At 22.2% G+C, this 26,165-nt stretch overlaps 2 protein-coding genes and 1 long non-coding RNA gene across 8 annotated transcripts in view; 1 reads left to right on the top strand and 2 right to left on the bottom strand.

Annotated features, from left to right (window-relative positions):
* LOC122719066 (uridine phosphorylase 1) overlaps nucleotides 1-8,720 on the bottom strand; it is a 29,398-nt gene extending 20,678 nt beyond the window's left edge. Inside the window, exon 1 of the mRNA XM_043944597.1 lies at nucleotides 8,071-8,720. Within this exon, the coding sequence (XP_043800532.1) occupies nucleotides 8,071-8,105 (35 nt within the window). The 5' untranslated portion in view covers nucleotides 8,106-8,720. The remainder of the gene's footprint in view (nucleotides 1-8,070) is intronic.
* On the top strand, nucleotides 2,464-3,122 carry LOC122719067. The gene is made up of 2 exons (XR_006347494.1): nucleotides 2,464-2,731; nucleotides 2,828-3,122. It is a non-coding gene; the product is annotated as an uncharacterized LOC122719067 (long non-coding RNA).
* Nucleotides 8,721-11,778: 3,058 nt separating the features above from the next.
* The window catches only part of LOC122719095 (guanine nucleotide-binding protein G(q) subunit alpha), a 51,743-nt gene continuing 37,356 nt past the window's right edge, over nucleotides 11,779-26,165 (bottom strand). Inside the window, exons 2-9 of one of the 6 annotated variants that reach the window (XR_006347498.1) lie at nucleotides 20,498-20,682; nucleotides 20,243-20,397; nucleotides 18,960-19,088; nucleotides 17,983-18,112; nucleotides 17,725-17,878; nucleotides 15,081-15,188; nucleotides 13,035-13,316; nucleotides 11,779-12,905 (exon numbers count right to left, since the gene is read on the bottom strand). Coding sequence is in view for 5 of the 6 variants with exons in the window: in XM_043944656.1 (XP_043800591.1) it covers nucleotides 13,234-13,316; nucleotides 15,081-15,188; nucleotides 17,725-17,878; nucleotides 17,983-18,112; nucleotides 18,960-19,088; nucleotides 19,670-19,798; nucleotides 20,243-20,397; nucleotides 20,498-20,682 (1,073 nt within the window). In the remaining variant the exon portion in view is untranslated. Of the gene's footprint in view, nucleotides 13,317-14,561; nucleotides 14,725-15,080; nucleotides 15,189-16,061; nucleotides 16,170-17,724; nucleotides 17,879-17,982; nucleotides 18,113-18,959; nucleotides 19,089-19,669; nucleotides 19,799-20,242; nucleotides 20,398-20,497; nucleotides 20,683-26,165 lie in introns of those variants that run through there. The other 5 variants (XM_043944656.1, XM_043944653.1, XM_043944652.1 and 2 more) reach the window with 5 other exon arrangements.

Here is a 26,165-nt window from a genome sequence, read left to right as displayed (position 1 = left end):
ATATACGTATGTAATCATTGACAAGGTGTGATACATGTCTTAATTGCAAAATATTTTATTATTATCGATAATTAGTATCAATAAATATATATATTTTTCACTTTCTTCAACAATTTTTTTAATAAATAACATAATAATAATAATAATAATGATAAATTTCTTTAAATTACTAGTAGTATTATTTTATTAAAAATATGGTAAAAAAAAGAAAAAAAAAATACTCAATACTAGAAAGAATAAAGTAAAATCGATAAAATGAATCAGTTTTAATTTATATATTATAATGAGATTATTAATGAAAATAAAAAGAAGAAAAATTTTAAAATATCTTTCATTAATGTTTTTTTTAATTAATGAATATTTTTTGTTTCTACAGTTACAAGAAATTTATAAACATATATATTTAAATGGAATTTATTCTGGTTTATTGTGTGATTTTTAAAAAATCAAATAAATAAGTTATTATAAAATAATTATAATTTCAGAATATTAATGGATATTTAGATTTATATTGTGTTTTTAATTCTGATTCAATGAGAAAAAATAAAATAATTCATTGATAATAATATATATATAGATACAATTCACTAACAAATAATTAAAATGGATTATGTTGAAAAATAAAATTGTTATTATAAAAAATTATTGAAATAAATTTTAATCAGTAATTCAGAATTAAGGACAAACTTGAAAAAAAAAACAGACTAACAACTTTTTTATAATTTTTTTTAATTCTATTCCATTACCTATAGTTATTCTGAGATTTCCTACTTAAAAAAAATTAATCTTTTATATTTTTTCATTGTCCAATAATATATTAATTATTATCTATACTTTCTATTTTAAAAATTATATTTTCGTTTAATTCAATATATTTAATTTAATTAATTCAATTAATTTTTATAAATAATGATTTTTATTTGGCGTTTTATAAAATATTATTTATTCGAATAAATTTAATTATATTTATATAAAATAAATATTTTAGTAAAAAATATGATATTAAGATAATAAAATATCCGCAACGAGAAAATTTTAAATAATAGAACGTTTGGATTTTACTGTAGTAAAATATATACTGATATATCATTTGATTTGCTTTGTATAATCTATATGTTTTTCTAAGTTAAAAATAACATTTTATGCTTGCAGATATGTTTCTTTCTCAGTTGCAAAGCATTCCTATTTTGTGAGAAATATAAAGAATGAAAAGAAGAATGCGTGAAAATAACTGTTATTTATCAAACGAAATACGTTGTTTCATGTTTATTCTGAAAAAAAATATGTACACTATTCATATCTAAAAGAATAACATAAGTTCACGTGACACTTCCTTTTTTTTTGTTTTGTTACTTAAGTATACCAAATTATCTTCCAACTTAAAATTCATAATATAATTTGATAAGATAAATTTTAATTAATTTTACTTAAGATGTATATGTTATATAATATATTAAGTTATTCGTTCTTTTATTAAGTTTCATATTTTATATATGCATATACATCACCTATATACATGTATACCTGTATTTTTGTTCTTGTTCAGAATTATACTAGGGTTGGCGTGCTGCTTGTTTCATCGATAATTTCTATGCTGCACGAACAGTTTCTATTTATTCTCTGCTGGAGGTCGATTAACATTTAAAGTAAAAGTCCAACTTTGTATAACATTATCACCTTTAATATATACATATAATAATGTACCTCAATAATTTAATTTTCATATTTGATAATGTAATTTGATAATATATATATATTAATGAAAAATTATATTGTATATTTATGTATTTTAAAAAACGATTAAAATAACGAAATATTTTAACATGATTCACGTTATATAAATTTTTCATTAATTTATAATGGAATAAAGCATAATTTAACAAAAATTGTAATAAAATAATATAGAAAGTTATGATAATTTAATAAAACAAAAAAATATAAATATCTTTCATTTCTTTCTATTAATTTTTATATTTTTATTTTTTATGGAATAAATTCGAAATTATATAACAACTTATGATCGAACGCATAAAAATGCGAATAATAATTCATAATTGAACACTTTATTATATTTCTATTTATATTATTTTTATACATAAAAATTATAATGCTGTTTTTTTTTGTATTAATATCTTTTATATTTTAATTATATTTTATATACTTATAATTAATTAAAATAAAATAATTAGAGAAAAAATAATTAAAATAATTAAATAATTATATTTTCGTATTAAAATTTTATTGCAAAAAAATATGAAATATAATTAAACAAGAAAAGAGAACAAGATAAATATAATAGAAATATGTACATCTATAAAAAATTCTTATGAAGTCAATAAATAAGTGAATGTTGTGTCTAAATGATAACGCAATCAAGGTATGCGAGATAATATCAATTGCAGAAAAGATAATAAAATTGTTAGTAGTTCTTTGAAAATCAAGAGAACAACGTGCAGAATTTTTTCGCTAAGATTTTTTTCTTTTGTAAAATTCTCATTTAGACAAGATGATTAAAAAAGGTAGTTGAAAACAACTTGTGAAAATTTTTTCAAAAAAAAATTTAGAATAAAACACAAAGCCTCTTGTCAAGATTACTTGAGTTCAATGTTTCTTAGTCTTTCTCTGAATCTTAGAAGTCATATTTAAGAGCACAACAGAACAATAATAAAAATTTACTTTATTATTTTATTCTTTTTAATCAATCTTCAGGAAAAAATTATCACAAATTCAGGTACATTACAACAATATAAAATGAAAATAAGCAAAATTACATAAATATGAAAGAAATATGTAATCATAATTATATTATTGTTTTTTTTTTTTTTAGTTTTCTAAACATATTTAGTGAAATTGAGATGATTAATGTAAGAATAAATGATATTCTGTTCAGTTCTATTCAAGTTACTATCTTTTATTCGTTCGTGTAGATTACCTTGTACTTATTCTGTCTGTGGAAATACAACAGAAAGTGGAAATCAATAAGGTTCAGTGAAATCACCATAAAATACTTGAGACTTTCTATTCAGATAGAAAATGATTGTTCGAATACACGCAAAGAGATTTTGGATATTTTTTATTTGAAATAAAATAATAAACGGAAAAAATAATTATTTCAAATAAAATAAAAAATAAATTTATTTAAAGATATTTATAAATAAATTCTAAAATATTTAATTATTTTAAATAATCAAATAATAAAGTTCTTCTTATATACAAATTTCGTTTCAGATTAAAAAGTACATAAAAAAGTAATTAGATTTAAATAATATGGAAAATGAATTCTAAGAATAGATTTCACGTAGAAAAACTATTCTACCTTTATATTCTTGTTGTTACATCAAATAAAAATAGTTAAACGAAATAAAATGATCATTATTCAAATATTATTTAAAGTAAAATAATAAATGACATTCAATTTTGATTTATATATATTTCTTTTTATTTTACAAATTAATTAAAAAATTATAGAGAAAAATATTTTTGATTATTTTAAAATTTTTAAATTATCATATTATATGTATCATTAAAATACAACATTTTATTATTATTTATTCATATTGATTATAGTATTATTATTATCATTTATTTTATTTTTCAGTTTAATAACTCATTTCTCATGCGTCAAAAATACAAATATTTTTCAAATATTAGTATATCTGATTTTTTCATATAACTCTAAAACAGAGCACTTTTCAAATCGGATCATGTCTCATCCTTTCGAAACACAATGAGACAATTCTGACATTCTATCCTCGTCGTCATAGAAACCGAAGAATCAGACACATCAAGGGTGCGGCCAGGTATATATTCAGATATATATTCATGCGAAACAGTGCGAAATAAAATTTTAAATAGAGATGTTTGCTTGCAATGGAAAACATGGAAATTATGATTTATGATAGCCGAAGTATTTAACGAAAACTACTCTTGTCAATATTTTGTTTTTTTTCTTTTCAATAGAGTAAAAATATATTGTAATATTTATACTTTTTTTCAATTAATTTCAATGTTACATTGCATAACTAAAATAATTATCTGTAATTATATTACAGAAAATTTAAATAAATCACAAAATTTTCATAATAAATTCTTTTCATAATAAATAATTTCATAAATTCTCATAATTTATAATTTGTGAATTAAATTAAAAAAATCTGTAAACAAAATATTTCCAAATTATATTAATATGATTAATATTCAATTTTTTATTAAATTATAGAATTGATTTCTTTCTCATTGATATTATCATCGATTTATTAAATCGAGTTATTAAATCATTTAGAAAAATGATGATATGCGATAAAATAAAAATCTTGCTAACAAGTAAAAATAATTCTAACTTGATAAATGAAAAATAAATTTTAAAAAAAATATTTTAATATTATTAGATAATTTTAGATAATTTTTATTAAACAAATCTACATAATCTAAATGAATCTACATAGGTATAATTTGATTAGTTTAAATTCGATAATATTATTTTTAATTGTCTTTGATGTTTATTTATTAATAAATAAATAATTAAATATACGTATTGATTTTTCTTGTGCGCTGTAACAGATTCACGATAGTTATAAATATCCTTAATGTGTGACATAATTTATAAAATTAAGCAGAAATTTTCTAGATATTCTATATAATAATTAATTTCATATTAATTATTTTAGGAATATTATTATATAGTATAATTATTTTACGAAAATATACTATGCTAATTAAATTTATTTTGCAGTATATAAATTTATATTATATGATATGTACATATATATTTATATAAATTTACATTTGCGGTTATAATTAAATTTGAAATTTGTATTTATTAGATAATTGCAAATGCTCGAAAATGCTTGAATTTTTAATGAATTAAGTCAAATTTTGATTATTTTTAATAAAATAAATATTAAAATGTTTGAAATGTCGTAAATTAAAAATTGTAAATTTTTTAATATTTATAAATAACAATAATTTTTAACAATACTATTTCTTTTTTTCAATTATATAATTAAAAAATTCTACTATCGTGTTCGTATAATAGAAAATACAGAAAAAGAAATTATAATCTATATTTGAATAATCTATATTTGAATATCTTTTATAATATCTGAACAAGATTCTTTATGTAACTTAAAGTTCTTAAATAAAATGGAATCATGTTGATAAAAGTTTAATACATGCGTTGTCTATATCCTGGAACATATTAAAACATGCAACCTTCTTTTATTTTTAGCGCAGTTTATGTAGTTTAAGTATCTCGAAAAAAAATTAAAATTCAATTCTTGTTTATATCCAATAGATTTTTAACCAAAAAATTACATTTTTTAAAAATAAAAAATTGGAAATATTTAAAATAATGATATTTGTGTAAAAGGAAAGCAAAAAAAAAAAAAAGAAAACTTGAAAAATTTTAATATAATTAAACAATATATTTAGAAATACAGATTATTTAGAAATATTTAGAAATATTTAGAAACAATATTTAGAAATACACAATATATTTTTTATAGACAAAGTTTCCTTTTAATTATTATTATTAAACAGATATTAATGATCGATTTTTTTATCAATAAATTACGTACTTGAGATTCAAATGCATTTAAAATTTTTAGCACACATTTTAAAATAAATCTATATATACATTTATAAAAAAAATCAGATCGATTTTAACTTTAAAAATCGATATCTATCAAATTAACAAAAATGGTATTTGTGAAATAATATTTAATACATCGCATTTTGTAATTTCAAAAAGATAGATATATTCAAAAGTGTAAAATACTAGTGAAAACAAAAAAAATATATGTATCGAACATAGAATTTATATTTATTAAATATTTTAATACATATAAAAATAAATTAATTGTATTCGTGTTTTAATATCGTTGGACAATTCTAATTTGTTAAAATGTAAATTATTTTGAATAAATTTTGAATAAAATATTATTCATATAAAAAAAAATGATGAATTATAAATGAATTGAATTGTTATATAAAAATTTTTAAATGTAATTATTAACAAAAATAATATTTTATAAACAGTATACTATATTAATTTTTTTATATTGCATATATATAATTAATATTAATTAAAACTATTCAGAATTTTTTTTTACTCTCTCTTCTTTTTAAATTAAGAATTAAATAATTTAACATAATGTAATTAGTTATCTAGTAAAATGATTATCTAGTAAAATGATTTAATAAATATATTAGAAATTATAAAATAAGAATATATTCAATATTTTTTTTAATAATATAAAATTGTATAATATAATAAGATTAAAAAATTTTAAACTAAGGATTCTTTAATTATTTATCAAATAGAATATTAAATATGATAATATCAGAATAATTTAATAGAAAAGAACCAATTTCCAAACTGTTATAGTATGAAAAATAATATATTTTAAGAAAAATAATTTCAATGTAAAAATGAAAATTTTAATTTTTAAACAAAATATTTTAACAAGCAATAGATTTTCAAACAAAATCTATTTTGTAATTAATATTAGAATTATTTTTTAAGATTTATTATTCTATTAAATCTTTTTATTTTATTAAACACTTTAAATAATATTATTATCACATCATAAATTATATAATTAAATTTTCTTAAATTCAATGAAATACGATAATTATATTAAGGATATTAAATTTTTAAAACAGAAAATTTATTTATATATATATACAATTATATATGTATTGAATGCAAATACAAAAAAACATTAATGTATATTTCATATAAAAATTTTGGTAATTAGAATTCAATTATTTTTAATTGAGAATCTAAAAATATTTATTGACTATATTACTAAAATTTGCGTAAAAAAATTAGATTTCTTAAAAGAAAAATCAATAAAAAAAATTATTTATATATAAAAACATCATATTAAAATACTAAAAAATTGTTTAAATGCAACTTCATATTATATACTAGTCATTTAATAATGAAAAGCATATTTTATAAAATTCAAAATAAATTAATTAAAAGTTAAAAATAGTCAGATTATTTAATAATCGTATAATTAATTAGATAATTTAAATAACTTTTATTTTTTCACAATTTAATCAAACGAATACATGGACTTGAGGAAAAGAATCATGACACATGCATGTTATTACAATACATGGTCATATCACATCGATCGTCCATTTCGTTGCTGACCATTGATAGCTAAAATATATATGTATATGAACATGAATTCAAATATTTTTTTTATCTTTCTTTTAATGCAAAAATTTTTTAATATGTTTCAATGTAAACAAATAATAAGTATTTTTCATTGATATAAACTTAATTTTGCATAAATTTTATTTTTCCGATTTAAATTCAATTATACATGCTATTATCTTATAAATTTATATATAATTTATTTATTATATATATTTTTATATAATACAATTTAATATTTCATTTTTTCTTATTTACTTTGACGATATTTTTTTTTTCATCCATAAAATTAAATCTTTTAATTTTTCATTTTATATTAAAAATTTTAAATAAAATTTCATTTTATATTAAAAATTAATATTTTATAAATTATTTTTTATTTCCTATTAAATATCAATTTATTTATACATAAAATCAAAGAAAGATTATAAAAACATAAGAACAGAACTTTTTACTTAAGAAATAATTCTAATTGTATTTATACTATTGAAAAAATTTATCGTATGTATCAAACAATAAAAGAAATATTGACATCACGAATAAGAACACAATGATTTTTTAGTATATTGTATCATTATTTACATCATAAATTATATTTTCGAAAAAGACTCGATTTTCGAATCACATGTCTTCGCAATTATACACTTGTAGCTTCTATAACAATCTCATAAAGTTTCATAGGAAACATAATCATGTAAATTATTAAAACAGTTATTATAAACAATCTATCATTAACAACTATCGTAATGTTACTATTCACGCATCGAAAATTGTTTATTATCTCATAAAATTTTGCGCATAGCCAAGCCCTTTTTTGCAAATTGAACCAAAGGGAGGAAACACTCTCGTGGAGACGAAACTTAAACGTAGAAAATATGATTACAAATGACAGAAACACTCACTCGTCAATTTCTTCCTCTTCTAGCAGAAGACTCATTTTTTCACTGCGTGGTTTTATTCACTATACAAGTATAATTCAGTGACAAAGCTTGACTCTCTCTACTGTAGGGGTGTAGTCCTTTCGATGATCCTCCGCAGGATTATACTTGTATAAACGACACCGCGATCATGTACATACGTTGCGCGCGCGCGCTTTCTCTTCACCGCATCAGACATTCTTTTCACAGTACATTCTCGCCTTAATTCAACGGCATGTTTGGAAATGCGCCGCTAGGCGACCCATTTTCTCATTGGCCTACGTTTTACAACAGTCTTGTGCGCGAATTACAAATTTTTCTATAAGAATCTAATATTATTTTGGTTTAAATTCATAATTCATTATGTATTTTTGATAACAAAATTTATACAATACAATAGAACATAAATTATAAATAAAGAATGAATTATTTAAATTCGATTATACAAGCTAAGTGAATATATATATTTAAGCTATTTAAATTTAAATTAGTATATCTAAAAATGTTTACATTTTCGAAAATGCATTCTACATTTAGTTTGGTGTACTCATAAATTTGGTTCTTATTTTATGATTATTCGAAAAACTGCTTATCTAAGATTTGTCTCTCAATTAATTCGGATAATCGACTATTGTATAAAATACTACAATGAAATATACTTGTTAATGTATTTTTTTATATTATAATATTATAATAATAGAAATGATATATAAAAAGAATATCCAACATATTATATTTTTTAAATAATAAAATAAAAATTTACGATCATTAAATTACATTAATAAATTATTAACAAATATATATTTTTTAATGTTTAAATATTTCCATTCTTAATTTTATTTCATTAAAATGATTATCTAAATAAAACAAAGAATATATATTAATATAACAAATTAATTGTATATAAATTTTATTTCACAAATTCATGTAAAAATGATAATATAAATTCCATGTTTACATTTTTAAACGAAAATATATATATTTTTTTAAATAAAATTATATACATATATTATTTTTGTATATATATATTTTTATAAAAACTATTACATAAACAAAATATAATTGAAAATAAAGTACTTTTTTTATTAAAAGCCATAATTAAACATAATTCACAAAATAGCATGAATAGGATCAAGGATTATTATTATATTCAAGGATTACTATTTTTTGAGGTAAATATACGAGGTAAATGCGGTATCATGCATTGATATTACTGTCACAAACTGCGTTTATTTTTATCATTAATGTATATTATTTATTATAAATAAGTTAGAAACATTGATTTCATTTTGGGCTTGGTAGGTGTTTACATTTTATACACACAGAAAGAATACCCAACATATTATGCTTTCAGAAAAATGTATACTTTTGACAAAAAATGATTTACAAATGAACTATAGCCACAAATTTGCGTGTCACTCGTTCGTTCTCGAATCAGGCGAAAGAAAGCCCGTTCGTCTCAACCAAATTTTTATCTTTTGTTAAAATGTTTCACATGCTGTGCATACATATCATACAGCTAACAAGAGAACGTCAGTAGTTGATACATGTCGATTTTTTAATAAAATTTTGCACAAGTGTCCATTTAAGAATTTAATTTTTGTTTCCATTTTTTAATTTAAGAGAAAAATCATTCTCTTTATCCGAGTTATCCTTTTTATTTTAGTATCTATAAATCATAAACGACAAAAAAAATAAAAAAATATTTAATAAATTGTATCGTAATTCATAAATCTAAAAAAATTTTTGATTATTTAAAATATAGAGATTTAATAATTCATGACATGAATATTCGAAAATAATCTTTATAAGTGAATGAAAATATTGATTTGCCAATATTTTATTATATTGTCAGATAGAAAGATAAATTCATATCGAATTTTTTTAAAAAAAAATAAATAGTTTCATAAAATAACGAAATTTGTAATTTATTGAGAATAAAAAAATTCAATAATGAAATAGATATGATAATTCTATTATAATAATAAAATTGAATATTAATATCGTATTACTCAATACCAATTACTTAATTAATTATTCAATACCAACAAAAATGATGAGAATTGCTTTCATCTCTTTATACAATTATTATTTTAATTATTATTATTATTTAAAGAAAGTAAGTAGTTAATTCGAACTAAATTGAAATCTGCAAAATAATTAACTTGTAATTTTATTTTTTTTATTTAAAAATTTGATTTCTTACCATTTCAAATTATTTAAAAATTTTATTTTAAATGAAGAATCTTGAACTATATATTGTATGCTAGATTTATGAAATAGATATTGTTTACAAAAACACTTATAAGATCTTATTCCTCATAAAAAGGAAGTAAAGTTTTTCTCGCGATATTAAAGAAGACAACAGGAAGACTACACAGTCTTTTAATGTTTTTGGTTTTTAAATATGGAAGAATTGTGAAAATTTTTTTAGAACGAGTTATTTTATTAAATCATGATGTTAATTTACATCAAAAAAATAATATTATAAAACTGCAATTTCTTAGAATTGTCCTTGGTTAAATTTCAGAATTTGTTTAAACATACAAAAGTAAACATATATAGAAGAATCTTCGTCTTAGTATGAAAATTTAATAAATTATATTACATTTTACAAAATAGGCTAGGAAAATTTATGTAATGTAATATATTTATGTAATATAATATGAAGAATTAGCTAACTTCGTTGTGCTTGATATATGAAATATTTATATTTCAAATACTTTTTTAAAGAATTTAACTATTATAATAATTATATCGAATAAATTTTCTTCAATCTTTAATATAATTTATTTCTTATAATATCTCGACCATGTTTTCCATTGTGCTTCCTATTATTATATTTATAGATTATATTTTTATAGATATATATATGTATATATATATTATAGAAAGAGTACAAAATAAACTTTGTTGTAAAACATTACTGATAAATTAATTTTATGGTTATATTTATATAATGTTATGTAGAATATATGAAAAAATTATATAAATTAATAACTAATATAGAGAATATTAAATTTTACAAAATTTAAGATAATAATTTTATACACAGAATAATTATAATAATTATATATTTTAATATTAAATTTATAATGAATAGATATTTTTATTCACAAAAAAATTAAAATTTTCAAAAAAAAAAAAGATTCTTTCAAAAAAATGTTTGCAAAAATTTATAAGTTTTAAGAAATAGTATAATTTATATACATATAATTTATATTTTAGATTTTTTTAATATCTTTTGTCGTTTATAATTTATAAGTACTTAAATAAAAGAGATAATTCGAATAAAAGATTAATTTCTTCCTTAAATTAAAAAATAGTACAAACAAATTATAGCTAGATTCTTAGATAAATCTAATGAACACTTATCCAAAGTTTCATTAAAATTAGTTGCCGACATTCCCTTGTAAATTACATTCTCTCACTTTCACTTTCTCTTTCTTTTTCTCTCTCACTCATTCAATCTATCTCTCTCTTTCTTTTTCTTTCTTTCACTTTTACTATCATTTTTTCTCAGTTTGAGAGAATACACATTTATTTCCTCTCTTTCATTGTCATTCATTCTTTTTAATTATACACTCTCACTGAAAACCAAGCAGTATTATTATTATTATTAATATTATTATTAATATTATTATTATTAATATTATTAATTATTATTATTATTATTACTATTATTATTCAATATTATTTGTTATTATCTCTTAATATTATATTTTATTCAATGTATTTATATATTTTTTCTTTCATATAAACTCAATGTTTCAACCAAAGTAGGTATGACATATGCTGCCCAGTGTGCGTGCAGTGTTAGTAACATCAGGGTTAGACATTCAGATTATATATATCTAAATGTCACACCCTAATTCACTGATTTGACTAACACTGTCAATTGTGCAAGTATTCTCTAGATTTATGCAAAGCAGTTTCTATCATCTTTATACAAATGTTCTTTGCTTAGAACATTAAAAGGTGACACAAACAGCAATTTATTGAACCATTAGAGAATACAAGCAGTGGGCAGCGCGCTAGCCAGCATGAGCGAGCGCAGGCAGTGAGCAGTTCATACATACACTGTAATGTGGATACAATGTGAACTAGGGCCACATGTTCTTAAACCATGTCCCTAGCTACACAATGCTGTGTCAATAAGCGAGGGCTGGATGAAAGGAAAAGTATCATGATAAGACTTTTACATCGTTTGTAACTTGCAGGATTATAATTGTATGGTATGAGATCGCAGCCCTCACATTCCGTACACAGCCTATGGAGAAAAAAGACAGCAGAAGAATCTGCAACCTTTCAACTCCTAATTACCTAAAATCACATCAAACAGATGTTTTCTAATAATTTCTTAATATTGAAGGGTGGTAAAGTTTCCTTCTTGTTGGTTTTATGTTGCTTTTTTCAATGCTAACCTATTTTTCATTTTATATATTATATATAACAATATTTATACGATGAATTATGAATTTGAGTCACATGCAGAAAAAATTTTTACTTGCTTCTGGCACAGATAAAAAAACACTTTGGCTTTTTGCATCTAAGAAGGGACTGCAATAAAAACACCACACTAGTAAATGGCACTAGAATTGCTCTCACTTGTGTCACTGACTATTTGTGATTAAAAAGTATTTGTCCTTCTTCTCTTCAGTTTCTTGCTGAGATCTCTCGATTTGAGATGAACACTTGGACAGACATTGTATCGCATGGCTGCATTCTATCTTATATGTTTATTTATGTGTTGCTCATGGTATCATTATATAAAAATTAGACGATTACGCAGTCAGCCAGGCATGATTGACTAAACTAATCTATAAAAAGGTAATAAATTCAACAAATAGAGTATGAAACTAAATCAATTTGTTGGTATTGACAGTGAGAAGGTTAGGAAAGAACGTATAACGCTCAGATTTAGGTCCATATTTGTTCATCGCTGTTACCTCCGTTATAAATTTTACTAATCAATAGTTGGTACACTTGTAATGGAGCAGCGACAATGTTGATGGCACCATAAATTACTATTCATTTTCTGCTTTTTTCGTCTCTTCTCCATTTCTAACTTAACAGAGTTCACACTGATACCTTGGTCAGGGTATAAGAAAAATTCTTAAGTCCATCCTGAATTTTATGTATTGCCATCTAAACCAGATTATATTCTTTTAAGTTTAATTGTAGAATGGTGTCTTTCACTGCTGCAAATACAAATCTGATGTTTTCTGTATCTGTAAGAGAAAACAGAATTAACATATATAATTTTTTTTAAGCAATAATTAATAATAATTAAGAAATATGACTAATGAATTAAATAAACAAAAAATATTTAATCATCTTTTTATGAAGATTTTTTTTATAAATGTTAAAATTTTCTATAATTAATATTTTTTATTAAATAAGAATATAATAATACACTGAACTTACCTTTAAATTAATAATAAGCTGATGTTGATAGACATGCACATGCAATTTTTTTTAATGTATAAAAAAGTATATAATATAATATAATTCATATTATAAGAATCATTTATTAAATTTTACATTAAATGAAATAGTTATATTGTATAGTGATATATTTAAATTAAATAACTGAAGCACATAAATTTATAACAATGTTTATCAATATCATAATGATTAATTGAACATAACAAATTATAGAAATTATAATTAATTACAGAGATTTTATAAAAGTATATATAAAAGAAAGTTATATGTAATGCAATAGTTATCATATGCCATTAAAGAACAAAGTAGCTTATACACTTCCACAAATATATTATTATTGTATACACTTAATTATCTTTTGTTATAAACAAATTAATAAATTAAATTATTATTAAAAGAATTCATAAAATTATTAGTATTTTTCAGAGTAAAATAAATTTGATGTTAATTAAATTTGCTTTTTAATTAAATTTAAAAAAAAATTATAAGCAAACATTCAAATTATAATCATGCAAGTAAATATGATTCATATAATCCAAGCATTAAAATTTTGTACAGAGCATTATATTTCTTCCAATGATATTAAAAGTAACAATTATAAATTAAAATTAATTTGTTAAAAAATTGTTGTTTCTATATAATGTTCTACATAATTAAAATATTAATATTTTAAAATTCTTTTAAATTTTTTTATTAAATAAATAAAAATACTTTCTTTTTACTGAAATAATATAATAGTTTAATTACTAAAACTTTACTTGATTTATATTAATAAATTTGATAATATTAATAAATATATAAAATATTCTTTTATTTATTTACGAATATATTTATATACGATTATATTATTTATATGTAAATATATTTTTCATTGCATTTCATTTTTTTAATTATAATTGAATAATAAAATGATTTATGTATGAGTAATATTATATGGGAAACAGACTGGCAGTTTTAAAATTTTACTACACAGAAAATATTACTCTATTTTCAGTTTTGATTTACCAATACTTAGTCAAATACAATCATTTCGTAAAAAATCTACGTATATATTTTCAATAAAAGAAACAAATTTTATACATAAATGCAAAAATTGTTCATAATCACATTAAGCAAGGTTGAATTCTTTAAGTGCAGTTTGCATAATTGTATCTTTAACAGCACAAAATACAAGCTTGATGTTTTCCGTGTCTGATGTATAATCCCATAAATGCAGCATGCAATAAATAAATCACATATTGTTATAACTATTAATTTTAAATATAGAAAATCAATCTGATTTTGAAAATAAATATTTACATTATTGTCGTTAAATAATATATATTCACAAAATATAATTCTTACAAATTAATAATAAAAAATTTAAAAATTTTATCAATTCCTTATATTACACACTATAAATTAGATTGATTTTCTTGTAATAAATAAATATTAGAATAAAAATTACGCACCTGATATATGCTGAAGAATATAGGCAACATGCAAATTATCTTACACAACATTAGAAAGCAAAAATAAATGAATATTATCAACTACTAGCAGCCTACCTGTGGCACACGTAAAATGTGAATATATAATCTTCTCAATATCAGGATTCAAGTCGACAAACATCTGTAAAATGAATTCTCTAGCAGGTATGGCATCTCTTTGTGGGCCTGTGAAATATATAAGCAAGCATACGAATTGAATTTACTTCTATTTTTATTCAAAAATATATTATTATCATTTTCTCCCAATTAAATTATCAGTAGGATATTATTATTACTTTAGCATTAGAATAAAATCAATTCAAATAATTAGTATTAATGACAAAATTACAAGATTTATACTATCTACAATAAAATATTTATTTTAAAAAAACATATAAAATATAATATATAAATAACTTAAAAATATAATTAAAGATTTAAAAAAAAAATATAGAAATTAAAAATTATGTTTTCATATAAAAATAAAAAAATAAATCTTTTCAAATATAAAACTATTATTAAATTCATTTTATCTTTTTTACTGAACTAATTTAAATTTAAATTCAATAAATAGGAAGAATAAATTATTTAATTAATTCTATCTTATTAACTTTCAAAGAAACCTTTTAAAAGTTTTACCAATCAGATAAATGTCTTATGTAAGTTTAATATATGTTTTCATTTTGCAGCTTATAATATAATGTAATAGTATATTACATAATATCTTAATTATATACTTTTGATAAAAAATTAAAGAATGTTTATATAAAATGCTTAGATAATTAATTATAAAATAAATAAATTTACCTAAAGGAAAAATTAAATCTAATGATTTATTTATATAAATTTTGTTTTTATATGCTTCTAAAAAGTTGTATTATTTATTATTGATAAAATGAATAATATTGAAATATGAAAAATAGCTGTTCTATAATATGGAAAGGGTTAAGCTTTAAGAATACAGTTACGATTTTATAATTTATAGTTACTGGCTCGATGTAGAAAATTGTCTACAAAACATCTACAATTTTTGCCAGGATGCGTTATACTTAAACCGACCTGTCGCACACGTGAAGTGAGAGTAGCACATGCGGTCAGGATCAGGATTCGAACTAAGATACACCTGTAAGATGAATTCCCTGGCTGGTACAGCTTGCTGTTTAGGGCCTATACCATAAAACTTATTCATTTACTAACAATCAATTGAATAATATATTCCAAAGCAATATGAAATAATTATAAATCTGATCCTCTAAACATTTATTGACAATTCATCCTAAGGTGTTTTTCATTTAATATTTTGTAATATTTAAAGGGATATAGATACCTTTTATAGTTCTGTATTATTTTATAATGAGTATTGAATAAAAAGTCATTTTCATCGCTTTTAACAAATATAAATTACAATATTGAATTAATTCATAAAAATGTAAAAAAATATATTTAATAAATATTTTTTTATCTAAATGCACAAATATATATATATAAGAAATATTATTATAAGTAAGAAAAACTTTATTAGTTGATTAGAAATGTTTTTGTACAGAAAATATTATATAGTATAAACATAATATTCAAGAAAAAATATATTTTATAAAATATTTTATTAATAATATTTTACTCCCTAATTTCTCCATATTCTTAATAAATTTTTATTTTTTATTTTATTTAGGAAAATTTAGATCAAACAAATTTTTTGAAACAAAAAAATAATTCAAGATTTAAATTGTTTTTAAAAATTAAATATGAAAAAATTTTTTTTTATTTACAATTACAAAAAATTTTTCAATATAAGTTCCTCAAGTTATGTTCATTTTTCCGAGATTTATTCAAAAAATAATATTATAAAGTATTAATAAATATTACTAATATCTTTAATATTATTTGACTTATAATTATCTAATTTTTTTAATTTGTATCAAAAAATGATTACATTTTTTGAATTATTAATAGAATATGACGTAAAATTTATGATCATAAAAATAATTAAAGATATTTTATATATAATAATATAATACTTTGTATATTATTATACTATGTATAATAATATATTTATTATATAATTATTATACTATTATACTATTATTATATTATTATATATAATAATATAACTGTTTTAATTTTCGTTAGTTTAATTTGTATATGTAAATTTATAAATTTTATTTGTATAAAATGCAAATATATTAACTGTAATTAGTTATGCAACTTTTTTGATGATTATTTATATCGATGCATAAGATAATATTTATTTGCATAATATAAAAAAATACGTGAAAACTAGCAATTTTCATTAATAATTAAGTTTTGAAATATATTTGTATAACATTTTCTATTAAAAATTTTCTGAATCAACTAATAAATTTTTATTTACGAGTGATACATAGTATTTCATAAATAGATCGCGGATGTTTATGCAAATTTAAATTTTTGTGAATTGTGAATAGAATTACAATATTAAAATAAATATTTGTTTCATTAAATAAAAATAAATAAATATCTGTTTTATTAAATATTAAATATATTTATAAGATATAAGAAAAATATTTTAGATATTTTCTATTTTTAATTTATATTATTTTAAATATTTTATAATTTTTTATATTATAAGCATTCTCTAGATTTTGGATATTTTTTGGATATTTTTCATAAATATCCACAGTTTATTCATAAATCTAAATTATTAATGATTTTCAAAAAAAAAACATTAATGTTATATACCTACCATTATATTCCGGGAAATAGTCAACAAGGTGAGAATACATAATCTTCTCTTCGAGTAAATCTTTCTTATTTAGGAAAAGAATAACAGAGGACTGTTGGAACCAAGGATATGTAATAATTGTTTTGAACAATGCCTTACTTTCTTCCATTCGATTCTGAAAAATAATAATAATAATAATTTATATTATATTAATAATTTCTAATTTCTAAATTCTTCATTGTCTATAGAAAAAAAAATTTTTTTAATAGTAATATTTACCTCATTTTCTGACTCAAACAAAATTTGATCATATTCACTTAAAGCTACTAAAAAGATAATAGAAGTAACATTTTCGAAACAATGAATCCACTTCCTTCTTTCTGATCTCTGTCCACCGACGTCTACCATCCTGTAAAATAAACATTATTTTTATAATATTATTCAAAATTTAACTTATCCTATCAATATATATATTACTACATATTAATAAAAATAAATTCTATTTTTATTTTTATCAATTATTAAGTACAATTTATAAATTCTATTTTCAAATACCATAATTAATATTATTGATATAATTATTAATTAAAATATTTACAAAAATATACTTTGTAAACATAAATTGCATGAAAAAACATGCAAACAATAAGCTGTTTCAAGCAAATGAAAGGTAAAAATTGAAAAAGAAAAGAAAAAAGAAAAAATCGATATAATATATATTAAGAAAACATAATTTTATTCTTTTAAAAAAATATATTTTTATAATTACTCACCTTGTAAACGTATTCTAAGATACAAATATTATTATTTATATCTACTACTATTATTATATGTTACTATTATTATATGTTATTATTATAATTATTTTCTACTGTTATTTTAATTACCTTAGTAGATCTAAAATATTCTGAATATCTTTTATAATAATATGTAATAATTTTTGTACGTATTTATGTATTAATACGTACAAGAAGATGTCAATACTGTTACAGTCAATGGATTACAGTAATAACTTAAAAAATATACGATCGAAAAAATAATTAACAAAAAGAAGCGGTTTTATGACAATATATTAAAAAAATATATATATGTATACAAGATAATACGAATAAAATAAACCAAAGTTTCTATTTTTTTAAAAACACACAGATATTTTTCATACTGATCCACATACTCCAAGTTAGTGTAATATTAAATTAGTAAAGTATACATACTTCTAAACGTATAGTGAAGTTTCAAATAATGTGTGTTAGTACCTAAATATGATGGAGTCCAGATCAAACGGATATTCTATAATGCCAGTAGTAGGAGCTCGAGCCCGAAGAATGTCTTGTTCAGTAGGAAGGAAGTCAGGCTTTTCAATACGGTCTAGGTCACTAAGATAACTGCAAAATAAACGAAGCCACAGTCTGATAGTGCATGCCATGCATGTATTAAAGGTGATTATGAGGAGAGGGATATCGCAAAACAGCTCACACATGCTCTTGTTGTCCCTGCCTGTAAGAATTTTCGAATATTGCAAAGTTCATTGATTTATTCTTACAGTTTTATGACATCCAACCGATAACGGGACAATTTACATTATTTTCCGCATTATTCCTATCATGAAATGGAGAGAAGAACATGTATTCTTTATTTCAAGAAGAAAACAAAACTTCTTGTAAATAATAAAAATACATAATGTATAAATATTTTATTCCAATTACAAATACAAAAGTTTGAGAAAGAAGTTTAAATTTGATTTTTAAGGTTAAGATAAGTCATAAAACCAAAGGGATCAATAGAACTCGCGAAACATCACCGACAAAGGGAAAGAAAACGTAACAAATGATGGATTTCAATGTACAAATGTGAAATCGATGAGTCACAACGCATGCAGCCACGATGCAGAAAGAGTCCAATGTAGTATAAGTAGTAAATCACAGGCACAGGCAGCGTCTTCCTTTCTTTGCATGGCGAGACATACCTAAATCGAATTTCTTCCAAGTCAAAGGGATATTCAATTATACCAGTAGTGGGTACTCTCACGCGAAGAATGTCCTGTTCTGTTGGGAGGTAGTCTGGTGCTGCGACTCGATCTATCTCCAATAGGTAACTGAAACATTATGCTCTCAATACCTGGTACGGCGAGAAATCGAGCATTCTCAAATCATAATCGCTTGGTGGACAAATATCAAGTAAAGCAAAATCATATAATACACTTACAGAAGTACCTATGATGGATCGAGAATTGTTAATTTACTTAATAGAAATTTATCAAGAAGCAACTCGAACAAATATTTTTAATAAAATTTTTAAAAGAAACAATTTAATTTTATGCAATTATATACTCGTACTTAATTGTATTGTCTCGCATCAAACCTGTACTCTTCTTGGCGTAATCGCGTTTGAGAATTGGTTTAGCTGTGCATTTGTGAGAAATTATTAATTGAACGATGGCATCGAATAGTATGAGATGAAAAAAAAGAGATACACTCTCCTCAGGACAAAATAATATGATGAGTTATAACGAAGATACGAAGAAATGCACAATACTTACTATTTAGCGGAATCTGTGAGCTGATATTCTCGCCTGCGGTCATAACACTCCTGGATACCACCATCTGCCCATAAATCTTTAATTGCCTCTACGTATGGGCTTTCAAACGTTGTAACCGTTTCGAAGTCCACGCTTCGCACAAGTTCTGCTTTTTCCTACGATCGGATGGGAAGAACACACACGTTGCACTCCAGTACCATAATTAAACACGGCAAAAAAAAAAAGGGAGCCAGGGTCATCGTTAAAAATACTCACTATATTCGAAGATTCGGTGTACTGGATCTTGAGGAGGTCCATCGCTCGGATCATGGACTGCATGGCCATGAAAATGTTTTGGTATACGAGTTTGATGAACCCCCTCTTGTCATCATCCGAGTAACCAGACCCGTGGATGATTCTCATCTGTTTAATAAAGGTGGATTTGCCGGATTCACCAGTACCTGTAACAAAATTCGTTAATTATTAACGAGTCAATTATTATCTAGCTAATTGATGTTTTTTATTATTTATTTTAAATTTACGTGATTTTAATTTAACTCGATGAAATTGCACTATTATATGATAATCTATAAGATAAAGATATGATGGAACATTTCTCATTAAATATATTTCTCAAATTAGTTTACATTTAATTATAATTAATATTATAGTTTTGATAAAGTTATAAAATAAAATATTCCTGTTTTTTGTTACATGTGCAAAAATAATTTTGTTATATTATATGGACAATAATGTTTTATTATTACACATATAACGTAAAATATACTTATAGACCTGCCATTTTATGCTTTTGTTTATTTGCAATAGTTTGATTTTATATCGATGATTCACGAATTTCTTTTTATATGTATTTTTCTAATTTTACTCATAAAAATTAATAAAATGTATTGCATCAGATATAACAAATAAGATTAATAAATAAAAATTAAAAAACTTATTATATATTTCATAATATATTAATATATTATGAAATATATAAATATTCAAATAATTTACTAAATATTATATATAGTGTTAGAAATATAACAATATTTTTTATTTATTATAAAAAAAGATTTCACTTTAATTATTTTTTCACATCATACTTTGAAATAATTATCATAATTTAATCATGTATTTTATCTATTTAATATGATGCATTAAGAATTATAATTAAATATTTATATAAATTATATTTTATAAAATTTTTACAAAAATTTTTGTTTCTAAAAAAATATTGTAGTATAATAATTGTTCTAGAAATTGTAGTTCACGTAAATTATTCAGTGTATTCTTACTATATTCTTACTATAATTAATATAAAACAAAATAAAATATATCAATTAAAATAAAGTACTAGAATTAAATAATTTAATAAATTTTTATAGATTATGATTGAATGATATTAATTAATGGTTAAAATTAATTACATTTTTTTTGAATCTATTATATTGAATTCATTATTTATGTAGACAAAAGAATAATATGAGTAACTGATTGTAAAGGTCGTCAATTTCAATAGACCAACGATAGTAGTTAAATCAACATACTCATACGTATATAAATGGCATTTAAGACGTAATTTTAAAAGGCATTAACACGTAAATTTAATTATCCATTTGCTTATACCTTGTCAATTGCACCGTATAAACCGCATTAAATCAGAAACTAATAATTTCAAATATCATTGGTACTTTTTCGATCAAAGAACGGGAGAAAGTAGCAATTGTAACAAAGCGTTTTGCATTCGATAATTAATACACCGATCCAATTAATTCGTTTCCGTCTCTATCTTGGACTCAGAAAAAGAAACAACTGAAAAATAGATAATATTGAACCGGCATATTTCTATATTGAAGCCGTTCCAATGACAAATATCGTATTACATTATCGTATTGTTAATACAATACGCTCGAACCGTCTACAAACATTACGAGTTATTAACGATTGCGTAACATGGTTCGTTGGATTGCATATTAATATTTGCATTTGAATGATCCGTTGCTTGGTTCGTAAAAACAAGCAGAGTTCTTGTAAGAACACGTGGACTGAAAAGCCGGGCGAAAATGATTTCGAGGCAATAACGTATTGAAAACCGAATCGACGTTGGAGCGTGCTAGAATTGGCCGACCTCCACCGACCTCCATATCTTTCGTTCGACAATTTCCGTACAGCGCCCGACGCACGCCTCGTGCTTTTCCGGATCGCAACGGAAGGATACGAACATCTACGACGAAAAACGAAGCCACCAACCTGAAATGGGAAACGACACCAAGGAACGTACTACAAGAACTATACCATCCTTTTCTTCATCCTCTTTCATCTTTCTTTTCTCAAATTATGAAATTTAATAGATTTATATAATTGCAATTAAAAATTGAATTATTTTTCTAATTATAGCAACATATAACTGTATTTCATGTTTATAATTCTAATTAAAACTTTCAAAATATTATATATATATTCAACTTATTTTTTTATGCAAAATGATGCATGCGTAAATAAATTTTTTAATAAATTGTAATTAAATACGTAAACATTATTAGTATTTTTCACAATTCAATTTGACAAAATTATTTTTAAATGTTATAAAATTTAATACAAAATTAAATTAAAAAAATAATAAAAAAAATTTGTATTTATCTTTTTGTGCATTTTTTCTTCAAGCAACGTTCTCATAGCGATTATTTAACGATATAGTATATTAAAGAGAATATAAATATAATTATTATATAATAATATAAATACTTTAATAAATATATGCGAAATGACAAATTCTCATAAAACAAAAAAAACATATCTTAAAAATTCCATGAGAATTTTGAAAATTAATTAATATAAATTTTACGAGACAAATTTTCGGTGTTATGATTCTTGAATTTCGCAATGAATTTGATAATCAAATAATAAACCATTATAAACTAATACTATTTTTTGTCACAACTAGTATCATTTCTTTCCTTCTTTATTGCTAATAATAACGCCGACATTAAATAGGTTGCAAGTCGATTAATTCGACCCTTATCGGATCATACGCTCGGAAGTGTGCAAATTAATTTTTTCCGCAATGAACTACTCGAGGTATTTAATCAACCATAAGTGAACTGTTCAATTTGATAATCCATAAAATTCCTTTTATCATTCTTATCACAAGTAAGAAAGTTATTCTCATATTCCTACTTTTCTTACTTCACTTTATTCCTTTCTCCAACAATAAGTTGTACCTATTTATTTAACTTTCTAGAAACATTTTTTTAATTTCACTATCAAGTATTTCGAATTAATCAATTTTAATTAAATCTTAAAAAATCAATACTTTGAAATCCGAAAAAAACAGTGTTTTTTTTTTTTTACTATGTTCACTTGAAATTTATGAATCCTTATTTGCAATTTATTAAATCATATTTGGAAATTGTAACTTCGATTCAATAAACAATTCGTAAAATTCCAACTTCAAATCAAGAAATAATATAAAATATAAGTAACAAGAACATGTTCTTCTTTAAAGAAATTACTTCGATTAATTTTACACAACATGAAAAAAACATAAAAAAGAAGTAAAAATCTTTAATATATAGTTAGTTTTGTGGTACAAGAAAAATTTCACAAAAATCAATAATATTCGATAAATCAACAATATTCGTCATGAAGAATTCCTACTTGCCGCATAAATATATGAATTCGTGGCAGCGAAAATGTTGAAATTAAGAAAGAGAAATCAAAAGGAGAAAAAAGAGAAAAATGAAACCTTAAGAAAAATAAAAAGAAAAAAAATGGAGGAAGGAAAAGAAAACCGAAATCGATCCAGCTCTAAGAGAATTAGACAGCGGAGAGCCGGGTCACGCGCTCGATTCTAATTGTACCTTTTAGCTTTAGGGCTCTTACCCGTTCTCCCTATAAGGAACAATAACACTTGCGCGCGGATGTGTACGTCCCTGAGCGTGGTGGGGCGGCAACACTGGAAACGGGGCAAAAGGTGGGGTGGCTTAACGGTAGCGGTAGTAGTGGCGGCAGTGGCGACAAAGGAGGACGCGCAGGTGGTACACACGGGGGAGCAACGGCGCCAGCATCGCCCTCGCGAAATCATGAATGAAAACGGGCGAGCGGCCAACACTACTGCGTGCTATCTTGCAGCCACCGCGTATGGATTTCTCTCTCTCTCTCTCTTTCGGATACCGGCCAACAACTTCTCTCTCGCGTTCTCTTTAGCGAGCCTCGCACACTAAAGCCGCCGTCTTTTGTCCGCGCTCCGGAAAAGGCGATTCGCTCTTACCAACATGCCCTTCTTCATCGTTGGCTGACTGTCGTGCGCAACGAAGGGCACGAGTAGTTTGTACAACGGTGTGAATGACATCCCTCGATTTAAGAGGTTTATTTAGGCACCTATCTCTCGTCGCGCGTCGGATGAATTGTTCGAATTGTTAACACACCTATTAAACGAAAATTTCATATCTGCCTTTAGATATTAGATATATTCGTATTGAAGTTCAGATTTTCTTTTTAAAATATCTTTTTCTTTTGAATTTTTTTTGCATAGTGCGTGAATGAAATATAATAATTCAGAAGTTATCTAACTTAACCTAACTTAATCGGTATATTTAATTTTTATTCGTTGAAAATTGAAAAAAAAAATATAATAAAAGAAATTGGGTTAATGATGTCATCAGATCGATCATTTTGACGACAAAAGTGACGCAATAAATATTCACATATTCGATTATCGTGAAAATAACTTTCTAATCCAATTCTTTGCAAAAGTGTGACGTTGACAATATAACTTTAATTTAATTTAATTTAATTTAGTTAATTTAGTTTAATTTAATTTATTACAATAAAAAATACCAAATTTAAAATACATATAATTTTTAAATCAATGAATATTTAGATTCAAAATCAATATATTTCGTTTCTAATTATCGACTATTATAATAAAAGGCAAAAAAAGAAAAAAAAATTTAAAGGTAAGATTTAAAAGTAAAAAAATTTTCTATACGATATAGTAAGTTATAGTTTAAAGTTCCTTTCAGAATGCTGTACAACTCGGAAGTTACGTATTTATAGGTTCTATTTCTGTAACCCTCGGTCTTTTATATATCTAAATTTAAATTCTTTTATTGTTTTAACATTTCAAGAAATCTGAAAAAATTCTAGGAACACTAATATAATAAAATTAAATGTAATATTACATTATATGTTCGTTTGTTAAATTAAATGTTTGAAATATTTTTTAATAAAAATAAAAGATCAGTGTAAATTAAAAAATTCGGAGTGAAAATTTATTTTTTGATTTATTAAAAAATTAGGTTAAGCTACAGTATTAAATTTTATTTTATTTTGTTTATTTATTATTATATTATTGCATTGGAATATTGGAATCATTGATATTTTAGTGGTGGTATTAAATCCAGTTACAATAATTATTGATTAGCTTTTAAATTAAAGCAAAACAGTAATTAATTTTGTTTTTGTAAGAAAATAAGCTAATTTTATACATATACATATATAGATATTGTTATGCAGCTTGAACTAATTCGTGATTATTATATAACATTTAAAAAATTTCAACAATTCAATTTATACATATTTCTAATTTTTTTAATCTATATTACATCTCAACTAAATGCAAAATTGTATCTGGTGTAAACTACTATATATTTATAATATTAAATATTAAATATTATATATTTTATAATATTTCTCGATTAATAATAATAATCAATTTATTTTATTTACATTCAAATAAAAAATAGATACAATAATTGTGTATCAAAATTATTATTTTTTATAATTTTAATTTTTTATACTTTACTATTTAGAAAAAATATTAATTATTGATGTTTAATATAAAATTATTTAATCTTTCAAAAGTATTCATTTATTAATTATCATTTTTAAATATTGAAAAAGAGAGAGACAGAGAGAAAATTCTAAAATTTGTATATAA

Source organism: Apis laboriosa, unplaced genomic scaffold (genome assembly GCF_014066325.1).
Source record: "Apis laboriosa isolate Shangri-la unplaced genomic scaffold, ASM1406632v1 scaffold69_cov144, whole genome shotgun sequence".
NCBI classification, from domain to species: Eukaryota; Metazoa; Arthropoda; class Insecta; order Hymenoptera; family Apidae; genus Apis; species Apis laboriosa.
The sequence above is the reverse complement of the archived record's forward strand: the minus strand, read 5'-3'. Positions and strand labels throughout refer to the sequence as shown.